Consider the following 11,973-nt stretch of genomic DNA (forward strand, 5'->3'; position numbering starts at 1 on the left):
ACATCTTTTCAACTCGTGTAGAGATGATTCCGATAAAACTCTCTCATAATAATGTACAAATTCTTGGCAATGAGTTAACAGCAAAAGGAAAATATCATTGTCACTTTATATTGTTGCAAAAGTTCGTCAGCAAAATAATAACATTGTAAAAATCTGTTAATAGTTCAAACAAGGATATCTGATAGATGTTTGCTGGGATCGGCGAGTAACGTCTTTTATTGCACTAGGAAGGTGAAGGTATGTAGTGCGGACACCTTATTACTTAAAAAAATACAGCAAAACTTTTCCTCATAAAATAGAGGTATTGATTACTTTTACTATGTCCTTTAAATTGCCTTTATCCTTAATCAAGCTTTGCGTTTGCCATATAATTACTGTTTAATGGTACTCTAGTAATATAGCAATATCAATAAGGAGTATGTCGCTTGCAAATGTACTATCTAATAAACGATATTACGATATATTCTTATAGACAGCACAAAAACCGTTGACTTGATATCCTATAAGAAAATATTAAAAACAATAATCTCATTACAGTAAGATTCATTTATTTATTTTATTTTGTTAGGTCCACCAACGATTTTCATATTTTTCAATTATGTTATAGCAGTAAGATGTTAATGTTTCTGTGGTGCAGGTTTAGTAAGAAAGCAGATCCGAAAATAAGGCGAATATATCAGGTAGAAAGAAGTGAGACACAATATATTTTTTATACAAACGAGCAATGGATGATTCAAAACAACTAAAATGTATCTGTAAAACGGCCCTTTACCTTACATTGTGCTGTCGGAGTGCAAGTAGAATTGCTATATTATTATCTCGAATATTTATTTAGTAATACATAAATATAATAGTCGAGGCTAGAAATGAAATCAGTTTATTGTGATCTGTTATCGAAAATGGGTGGTACAATAAAGACGTCGGAGTTTCTCGTACAGTCCGTAGCGACTTTGTGCAGTAAGTTCTTTTGTTCTATGCGATCCTGGTAATTTTTGTCTTGTACAATAAAGGGTGCATTATTTTTTTGAACGGAATAAATAGCAATTTAATATAATATATTTTTTTATATCGGCGGTAGGGTCCAATAGAATGTCGACTGACGAGAGATGATTACCCCTCGTCAGTCGACACAATTATGTCGGCCTGTTGGAATCAGATATACACAGGTTGATCCGGGGATGCGATACACTTACGTGGGCCACTATGGCGAGTTTTAACACCTTGTGTACGGTGGTCGCTATCCGGGCGGATATAAAATAGTATATCCTACCACCATCTATTTTGCTTTTTAGCTTATTATCGAAATCTAAAATACAGTTCACTGAGATTTTATTCTAAAAAATTGTTACCCGATATTTGTGAGAAAAATCTATTTGAAAAATAAAATGCATCTTTCAAATTCCATTAGAAATTATTGAAAGTAGGTATGATGCGTTACTGGAGAATTATTTTTATTTAGCTAAATATATGGTTAAATAGGCCGCAAACTAGGTAGTAAGGACCAAATTAGCCTGTAAACGGTAGCTCTGATATAAAACCATATTTCTGCGTGGCACTGCGCTATTTTTTAAAATATAATCTTAGTATAAAAAAAAATGTATAATTGTAAAATGTAGGTATTGTATATATTGTGAATTTGACTTGCGAACGACTTACACTTCAGTCCGCCTCATGAAGGCTGCAAAGTCTTCGAAACGTTGGGAGAAAATAAAATAAATAACCGCCATAAAATCAGCAAAAAAGTTTTATTTCAATGTCTAACATTGGCTTCAACATAAGAAATCATCAACACACACATATCACGCATTTATCCCCGAAGGGGTATGCAGAGGCACAACCAGGGTACCCATCTTTCGCCCAGTATGTTCCATCCCATGGTGGGATAGGGATCGAGCCTATCGCCATATCGGGCACAAATTCCAGACTCCGGGCTATTACTGAGTAGAAAAACCCAAATATCACTTAAATAACACCAAATATCATTATATCTTAGTCATTTTACAGCATGTTATGAACAATAAAGTGTTTTCCTTAATTAATTCATTCATCCCTTTGTGATAAGGAGTTAAACCATCGCCATATCGTGTTTTAATTACAGGTGCTCAGATATTTTTTCGGACTAAAATTTGTTAGTTGCCCGACCTGAACATTTCCTACAATCTAAATATTTACAGCTGTGGTTCTCAAGATTATTTATATTCCAGTATCATTCCTGGCATGTCAGACCGGGTATGTATTCGCCTGGCCGTCGTACACAGTTGCCAACTTCACGTCAAATTCTACAGTCCTGTCCCGGCCTATGACGTCACTTGAGATATCTCTGCTCGGCGGACTGCCCAATGTGGGTGGGCTTTTAGCGAGCCCCTTCTGCAGTGTGGCCTTTAACAAGTTTGGGAGGAAGTATGCCACTATGTTCTTTGGATTGCCGTATGTGGTAAGTTATTGTTTTGTCTTCAAGTATTTGAAGAGTTACAACTAAATAGTGAAATTTTCAAGTATCTTTGCGTGATGGTATGTGTTATTTCTGTCTATAAACAGCATTATTATTCAAAACTTTACTGATAATATGTCATTTTGAGTCATAAGATTTTCAGTCTTATAATAAAGATGGAATACACTGGAAACAATGCTCTTTATACCAGAACAAACTGTCTAGTAGAAGGCAGGATTAGCAATTAAGGTAGATACGGATTTTTATGCATACAATACTTACTTTATGAATCCTTTCAACGCGAATTTCGCCCACGGCGGCCAATCTCAACGGAGATCAGCCAGATACATAGGAGATATTATAGTTCACAAGTGTGTGCAATGCACATGCAATCTCTGTTCCTTCACTCTCGTAGTCCGGTGGGACGACAATCCGACATGACCGAAGAGAGATCTCGCAAGACCGATGGCTTTACTTGCTTTCGTATGCGTGGCTGTATGGGGGTATCAGACCGCCAACTTCCTGACTCCGAGCTGCGACTGAGTTGTTTTTGAGATGAAAGAACCCAGTCAGTTATTTTGGCCGGACCCAAGATTCGACCTCAGGACCTGAGCCCTTAAGTCATACTCGTACCGCTTACGCACTACAACTATACTACCGAGGTAGTCAATTTTTATAGTAACCATGGTCTTAAAATGAATGATAAAGCAATATTCTCGGTTGTTGAAACGCTAGGCAAAAGCCGTTTACAGACCAAGAACTAAGTAACTAAGCTCGCGTAGCTGAGGATATTGTACAATTAGTAATAAGCACTGATTTAATCAAATTTGGAAAACATTGAAGTTCGTATAAATACTGGACATTATGAGGTCTACCGTTAACTGTTTTAGATTGATGATATAATTATAATAAATATTTTTTTTTATTGTTTTGAATGACGAGATGAGCTTGCAGTTCGCCTGATGGTAAGCGATACGACCGCCCATAAACATTAGAAACACTATACAACAACTTGAATTATAAGGTTTGGTATTCCAATGCGCTCGCCATACTGAGACATGAGAGGTTAACTCTTATTACATCTAGTAGTTATACTGACCACAATATAATATCAGCCCTATATTATATACTGTCTTACTGCTGGGCACGAGCTCCTCTACTTCTGAGAGGGATTAGGCCTTAGACCACTAAGCAAGCCCAATGCGAATTGGTAGACTTCACATACCCTCAAAATTCCTATAAAGAATTTCTCAGTTAAGTAGGTTTCATCACGATGTTTTCCTTCATCGTTAAAGCAAGTGATAATTTACAAAGAATATACACATAATTTAAAAAAAATCAGTGTTGTGTACCCTGGGGCTTAGAACATGCGGACATTCGTTTGGCAGTCCATTCCAAATCCAACTAGGCTATCGCCACTCTATAGTTAAATCTATATCTATAGCTCTATAACTAAATTGATAATTGCAGTTCAATATAACGTAATAATTATTTGATATTCAATGTTCTGCATGGTGTTGAAATGAGAAGGCGCATTAGATGAAAAACATTTTCGTTATAATGACATTCAGTTCTAAGAAAATGTTAAGGCGACCATTTCTTCGCCTAAGAGGCCACAGTATTATATATTTTTATTACATCAGAGAACAACGGTAAATCTGTTCGAGAGGTGTGCAAATATTTAATAGTAATAAAGGTATAATGATAACCAAAGTAGAATTCCACGTAACATCTGCCAACGTGGCAGTTGCTGATAACATTCATGTAAATATAATTACGCATATTAAAATAGATGAATGGACGGACAATACCATATGTACAGCAATTATGTTTGACATATTATATTCAAGGTATTTTACAACTAAATCGGAGTGTTGATATTTTAATGATATTGACTTTCAAACATTTTCAGATCGCGTGGACCATGATATCTCTCACCAATGATGTCACCCTGGTACTCATTGCTATGGCGATAGCTGGTGTGGGGGTTGCTGGTCAAAATGTGTCCCTGATTTACATCTCCGAGATATCCAATGACGCTATACGTGGAGGTCTGACTGCCTTCTCAGCATCAGGGTACTATCTTGGTATCCTGGTATCTTACATCATTGGTGGGCAGTTGACGTACCTCCAAGGCGTATACACACATTTGACTCTGTCCGTAATTTGTATCGCATTGCTGATGTTTCTCCACGAGAGTCCTGTTTTCCTGGTTATGGTGGGCAAAGAGAAGGTGAGTTAATATGGTAATTGTGTTTTTATTTACCTTGAGGATGCGAGTTTAATTCTTGGTTAGGGGCAAATATATGTTTGATTGTTTGGTTTTCAATTTATTGATTTCCAATATGTCTCGTTATTTCTGATTCCTTGGGTGCAAAATACCTAAAGATGGCAGTTGGGATCAAAAAGTAATAAACAAATGTTTAATAAACTTGTGTTACATAACCCAAAAAATAATTTTAGTAATTACGTATGTAATTAAATAATTATTATATGTAATTATTTCTGTATTTGCTTAATTAGGTATATAATCTTTTATAACTGTAATCTTTATTTATAAAACTTAGGATCGTGGCAACTTTTATGATGTTTGTAATTTTTTTTATTTACACTATTTTAGTACCATTTCCTAATTATGTTTTCTTTGATGATTAAATTTCATCTTAGATGGTGATAAATGCTTTATTTCTGCCACCAAACAGCAGGCTGTCAGAAATGTTGTTTACTGGTCTGGAGACCTTAACTGGTGGTAGGTCTCTTTTATGTGAGAGTCCGCTCGGTAGGTAACACCACAATGCCTATTTCTGCCGCCTAGCCGCTGTGTAGTCACTGTTGTGTTCCAGTTTGAACGACATGATAAGACTTAACATCTCAGGATGACGAGCGCAGTGGAATACCGAACAATACTCTATAATTCAAGGCGTTGGATGTTTCTACTGTTTATGTGCAGTCGTATCGCTTACCATCAGCCGAAAGGCAAGCTCGTCTCGTCATTCAAAGCAATAAAAAAGAGCGCTGCAGCAAGTGTAATACTTGAGTAAATAAGTAATAATAAGTACAATAAGAATTAACACGTAATGAAAAATGGAACGTGCGCGTTTTACGTTAAACAGTAATTCAAAGAAGCGTTAGTTGCTATTGTTTTGGACAGGCGGGGCAGTAAAGCGGATGTGGTCAAATTGTTACAACAAATGTATTGGAAATTGGGAAATGGTGGGGAGATATTAAAGTTGATTTGACTTGATTGATTGAAAATATTTTTTTCGGCTTTAATGGTCTTCTAGCATGTATGCTTACAAACAATTATACAAAGTCAAATCTATTTTCAGGAAGCGGCTAAGTCCATAGCATTCTACAGAAGAATGAAGATAGGTTCGAAGGAAATTGAAGCTGAGATTTCGAAGATAAGACTGCAAACTGATCCTAGATTGGAGAAGATGATTCAAGGAGGTGTAGGTAAGAAAAGAAATTTTAAGGGCTTTTAAATAAATTCCTATTTTCTTGAACAAATGGATACATTGACTTGGCTGCCTCGGTGAAATAGGTGAAATACGGTAGAGCAGCGCTGAGGTCTTTGGTTCCATCACCGGGTCGTACAAAGTGATATTGGTTTTTTACACTCAGTATCAGCTCGGAGTCTGAAATTTGTACCTTATATGGCGATAGGTACGCCTCTATGTCATCACGGGGATGCGTACAGTGAAAAGTGGGTGCACCATTTGCTTTGGGGATAAAAGGTGTGTGTACACGGATTCAGAGTTTTTTTTAAAAAGGTAGATTTACAAAATCAGAACAAAAGATCGGGTATTGTGTGAGTGTGTATTCCGTGTGCTTGAGTTGGTGTGTGCGCATATCTGTCATAAGTACCTATAGATATAGTTCATTCTGTAATTTCAGATCTAGAGGAAGCAAAGAATCTACTTAAAAACAAAAAAGAAACACCAAATGAGTCTGCGTGGAAGTTATTTAGTAAGTACATTGTTATTATGAGAATACATTGGTATGTGAATTTGACTGCATTATTTTATGGTAAATTAAATATTATGTATAAGAGTTGTTGTCCATTTTGTTTTTATGGGATGGGATGTTTTATAGATGCAATATGACGTTTATACAGACTAAAAAGCGGCGATAGCCTTGTTGGTGGTGGAACGGACTGCCGAGACGAATGTCTACAGGTTCGAAACAAGGGCACACACATCTGACTTTTCTAAATATTATGTGTGTATTCTTTGTGAAATATAGCTTGCTCTAACGGTGAAGGGAAAACGGTGAGGAAATCTGCATACCTGAGAAGTTCTCTATACGGATTTCGAGGGTGTATGAAGTCTACCAATCCGCACTAGGCCAGCGTGGTGGACTAAGGCCTAATCCCTCTCAGTAGTTTAGGAGGCCCGTGTCCAGCAGTGGGGCAGTATATAATACAGGGCTAATATTATTATACGAACTCTATGGTAGGTTTTGTGATATGCTGATCGCTATCCAGGCGTATAAAAATATCCTACCACCAGCATTCCGTTATTAATCGGTAATGGTAGTCAGTAGAGCATTTATTTCTAAGTAAATTATAGTAACAATGTTAGTTTTTATATGCTTTAACTTTGTTCTTTTACCCTTAGAGTCCTTGTGAGGTAAATACCTCATCCTAACTCTCATCAGCTGTATCACGACGATACCGAAACAAAAGTCTATCCATCACTGATCTGTGAGTCTTTAGAGTCGCGCTCGGTTACTTTTAATAACAACATGGTTTAATTCCAGAGAAGTCAGAATCATCAAAGCGAGCGCTAGGCACAGTCCTGTTAATAATGACGATGACGATTATGATGGGTTGCGTGGTGCTGCAAGTCTACGCTGAACCGCTGTTCAAAGAGGCAGTGCCTTCGATGCCAGCTAACCAGTGCGCCATATTCCTTGCAATAGACTTTTTAGTAGCAAGTTTGATTTGCGTGCTGTTTATTGATAAGTTTGGGAGGAAGGTAATTAATATTTTATGTATTTTTATAGAGCGGAAGAAAGCTAAATTTGTTTATTTTTTTTATGAGCCTCGAGTTGTTATTTTTGAATCGCCACTCTTAGAAGAAAGAATAGGTGTGATTAGAAAAGATCAAGATTCGAGATGTATTTGAGCTTATGGATTTTTTTATGGGCACAGCAAAGTGACCCCACTACACCTGATGGTAAGAGAAGTGGGGTCTGACAAGAGATGATTATCTCTCGCCAGTTAACATAATTATGCCCATCTGTTGGAATCGGGTATACGCAGGCTGGTCCCGGGACGCGACAGACTTACGTGGGCCAGTATGGCACGTTAACACCTTGTGTACGGTGGTCGTTATCCGGATGGATATAAAATATATCCTACTACCAGCAAATGGAACTGGCAAATTCAAGCAAACAAATATTTCCACACTAGCTTTTACATAATTCTGGCAGATTACAAAAACGAACGCAAATTCATTTAGGGCAAGAAAATATTACGTAATTATCTTAAAATTCCTTGTATATTGTCAAGCAAAGTACCAGGGTCGCATAACAATATAGGAGTAATCCACAGACGCTGCTAACAGTGACGTCAGCGGGATCGGGCGTGTGCACACTACTCCTCGGCTCGCAGCTGCAGCTCCACTGGGCGCCGCACTGGTTCACAGCACTACTCATTTATGTATACAGCTTTATATATAGTGTTGGATGCGCTGTCATCCCATTCGTGTTGGCTGCTGAAGTATTTCTTCCAGAGGTAATATTCTGACGGTTCTAAGAAAACTATTTTAAAATTTATATTTAGTATAGGTAAAAGATGATTGAAGCGTAGCGTAGGACAACCTCCGACTCGCTGGTCCGACGACATTAGTAGGATCGCTGGTGGACGCTGGCTGAGGAAGGCAGAGGACCGAGCGGCGTGGCGCGCTCTAGGGAAGGCCTATGTTCAGCAATGGACAGTTATAGGCTGATGAGATGAGATGAGATAAGAAATTATTATGAATGATCAAGTCGATCAGTTGTGAGATGCTTTTTTGATGACAAAACTTCTTGAATTATTATCTGTTATTCTGTGACATAAATTTGATGTCTATATAATTCCCGGAACACAGGCTGCAATGTTTTTCAATACCATAGTAAATGCAGTGTGACAACTTAATACCTACCCAGATGAAGTTTTTTGACTTGCTCTCCGCCCTTGCACACACACAAATCTAGAATAAGGAATACACTGATTTAAGGACATCAGGGCATCGCAAATTGTAGTCCCATTGTCAATATGCTGGCGTAGAGAACTTTTTAAAAAATATATTAAGGCTCCAGCGGTTACACCAGTGATTAGTTGGTGAGAGGACCATGTTATCTAAGGTTCAAGAAATACCCTATCACCTTCCTAAAGACAGAAATTATGTAAATTAATTTTCCCTGTTCTAAAACCTGGTATTTTTTTCTCAGGTCCGGAGCTTCTGCAACAGCATCACGATGGCGTTCGTCTGGATTGCCACGTTCACAACTGTGTTCATCTTCAACCCGCTGGTGGACGCCCTGGGCCTCGGTCCAGTGTTCTACTTCTTCTCAGCTGTGTGCTTCATCGGAGCCTTCTTCAGCAAGTTCTTCGTGCCGGAGACTAGAGGGCTGCCCGTGGATGCTATACAACTGCTGTTTTTGAAGAAGAAATGAATATTATTTATAGTTATTGATAGATTGTTTTGACAGCGTGTGTATGAAATAAATGTAATGAAAATAAAGTAAAGCCGATGGTACTCAAATCAATGCAGCTTCTATATTTTTTATCTTATTACTCCAATTTAGGATACACCTCGGTATAGAAGTAGGGGAGGGAGGTCAGGCGTAACATCTGCCTGACTGGAAATCTTCCTCTACTGTAGAGGATCGTATCCTCTAAAGCTACCTACTGATAATTCTGATTCGTAAAAATCATATTTACCTACCTACTTACTTATAATTATAAACATCAATTTGTAAATTAAAGACTAGCTTCGCGTCTCAGATCAGGTAACAACTTGTACGACGTTTCATTTATGGGGGGACGGGTTAATCATAAAACAATTGATTGCAAGAAAGCTGACGTACTACATATTATGACAAAACGTGTGAGGGCAAGGGTTTAACAGCATTAAACAAGAGTGTTAGATCCACAAGTCTGACGTACGTTTGATGGCGAAAGAACTCACATGTATATCAATTAATTTAGTTGGATCGCATAAGCGGAACGATAATCGTGTTGACATCTCAGGTTCGATAGACAACTCGGACAAAGTGATATTGGACTTTTGACATAGTATCAGCCTAGAGTCTGGAATTTGCGCACGATACGGTGCTAGATTCACCCACTATCACATCATGGGATGGTATACACATGGGGGAAACGGTGGACTATTTGCGCCTGCAGATCCATAAGAGCATAAAAAGCGTGTGTGTGTATAACAATAGCTGACTCGGTCATCACGAAACCTAAGCAATACAACTACGCTAACGAAGCAATAATAATAATATAATATCAGCCCTGTATTATATACTGTCCCACTGTTGGGCACGGGCCTCCTCTACTACTGAGAGGGAATAGGCCTTAGTCCACCACGCTGGCCTAGTGCAGGTTGGTAGCTTTCACACACCCTCGAAAATTCCTAATAGAGAATTTCTCAGGTATGCAGGTTTCATCACGATGTTTTCCTTCACCTTTAAAGCAAGCGATAATTCACAAAGAATACACACATATTTTTTTAGAAAAGTCAGAGGTGTGTGCCATTGGGATTTGAACCTGCGGACATTCGTCTCGGCAGTCCGTTCCACAACCAACTAGGCTATCGCCGCTTTAACGAAGCAATAAACTATACTAAACAGTCTATTGGGTAAAATGCTATCCGTCTTGAGTTCAGAGTAACTTCCTATTTGATTTCTAAAATCAATGACTGTTTAACAGTAAATTAAATATGAGTAAAACTTAGCAAAACAAACTCCTCTTCTACTAATTTTTAATTTTATTTTATTAACACTTTTGTTGCATAATTATTTAAAATGAAAGAGTAAAATGTGTTTTCGCCGGAAAGAGATAAAGTGATACTAAGATTTCAACGGGCCTCAAATTTGGCTAATATAAGGTGAACTCCGTAAAATTTTAAATAAAGTAGGATTATGTGTCATTCTTAGATACTGCATTATTACCTTGTTTGTGAACTGTAATACAAAATGAAAACTTTACTAGTGGTACATTTCTCATATGTGAGACTCCGCCTGGGTAGATGCCACTGCAATGTCTACTTCTACCGCCGAGCTGCAATGTGTAGTCAGTAGGCACTGTTCCGGTTTGAAGAACATTGTAGCTAGTGTAATTACTGGGGCCTTATTCTCTATCCCGCACGTTATTTTAACAGTGCGTAACAAGCACGTAACACAACGCATCATGTTTAGGACTATAGAAATTTGGCTTACAGAATACCATTCCACGCACATTTCTCGAAGATAACATGACACGGCCGCGTTACGCGTTTACACTATCATACAGGGCCCTTATTCAAAATAACGTGCGGGATAGAGAATAAAGCCACAGAATAAGGGCTCTGGACGTAATAAGACTTAACATCTCATGTTTTAGGATGGCGAGCGCAGTGGAACACCAAACAATACTTTGTAATTCAAGGTGTTGGATGTGTTTCTACTGTTTATGGGCGGTTGTATCGCTTATCATCAGGTTTACGGCAAGCTCGTCTCGTCAAAGCAATAAAAACAACTAGAATTATATCGAAGTTTAGCACACCATCGTACATTGTAAGGGCCCATTAAAATATTTAAGAATATTCACCAACGCGGAAGTGTTCATGGCTCACAGATGTAGTTAAGACTGATTTAAAGGTATTGAGCAGTGAGCTACATTGGATCTTCCTGTCAGATATTTTGACGGTCGCCTGTTATTAGCTGTCTTGTGATTATATAGTTGCTACCCTGGAATATACACGCACACACGTGTATTTTTACCGCATGTCCAAAAGTTTAGACAGAGACGTTGTGTGTGAGAGAGACAACAATATTGTGAATAAGGTTGCCTGATTTTTTTTCAACTCATAAGGAATAAATGCTTAAATAGGCATAAAATACGGGATTTCGAGGATAGAGTATCGAGTAAGTTTTGACATATTTTTATTCGTTTTAACATATTTTTTACAATTATAATCGTAACTAAAACACGTATCAACTCGCTTTTTATTTCATTTTTTAAAAACCGAGTCGTATTGATGTATGCGAAAATGCGAACTTTGCGTGCGTGAGTTTTCAATCGTAGATTGATCGATTTACGGGACAGAGTCTGTCCCAGGACATTTTAAAGTATGCCTAAAATAAAATACGGGACGTCTAGCAACGCTAATTGCGAAGAAAGGTCAGCCCGAATAATTCAAGGCGCGAGCAATTCGCGCGAATTACAATTTGACGAATGGATTTGAACTACCCATGTTGTTTTCTCTCTCTCCTTATTACTGAAGATCGTGATCCCTTCCAATCCCGCCTCGCGGAGAAGACTACTGAATGACATTAAAATTAAA

General features: G+C 37.9%; 1 protein-coding gene across 1 annotated transcript; it reads left to right on the forward strand.

Annotated features, from left to right (window-relative positions):
- The first annotated feature begins 828 nt into the window (after positions 1 to 828).
- Positions 829 to 9,187, forward strand: LOC115443209 (facilitated trehalose transporter Tret1). Its single transcript, XM_030168529.2, has 8 exons — positions 829 to 957; positions 2,205 to 2,434; positions 4,344 to 4,664; positions 5,761 to 5,887; positions 6,329 to 6,400; positions 7,193 to 7,410; positions 7,989 to 8,171; positions 8,870 to 9,187. Exons 1-8 carry the CDS (start codon positions 867 to 869, stop codon positions 9,092 to 9,094), a joined length of 1,467 nt encoding a protein of 488 aa, XP_030024389.2. The 5' UTR covers positions 829 to 866; the 3' UTR covers positions 9,095 to 9,187.
- Positions 9,188 to 11,973: the final 2,786 nt, after the last annotated feature.

The sequence above is a fragment of the Manduca sexta genome, chromosome 4 (assembly GCF_014839805.1).
Source record: "Manduca sexta isolate Smith_Timp_Sample1 chromosome 4, JHU_Msex_v1.0, whole genome shotgun sequence".
NCBI lineage: Eukaryota > Metazoa > Arthropoda > Insecta > Lepidoptera > Sphingidae > Manduca > Manduca sexta.

What these genes read in the sequence shown, in the direction of transcription:
- LOC115443209 (XM_030168529.2), top strand. Translation starts at nt 867, where the DNA reads ATGAAATCAGTTTATTGTGATCTGTTATCGAAAATGGGTGGTACAATA. An exon ending in GTCCGTAGCGACTTTGTGCA is followed by an intron (nt 958 to 2,204) that starts GTAAGTTCTTTT and finishes TTTATATTCCAG; the next exon opens with TATCATTCCTGGCATGTCAG. An exon ending in TTATGGTGGGCAAAGAGAAG is followed by an intron (nt 4,665 to 5,760) that starts GTGAGTTAATAT and finishes ATCTATTTTCAG; the next exon opens with GAAGCGGCTAAGTCCATAGC.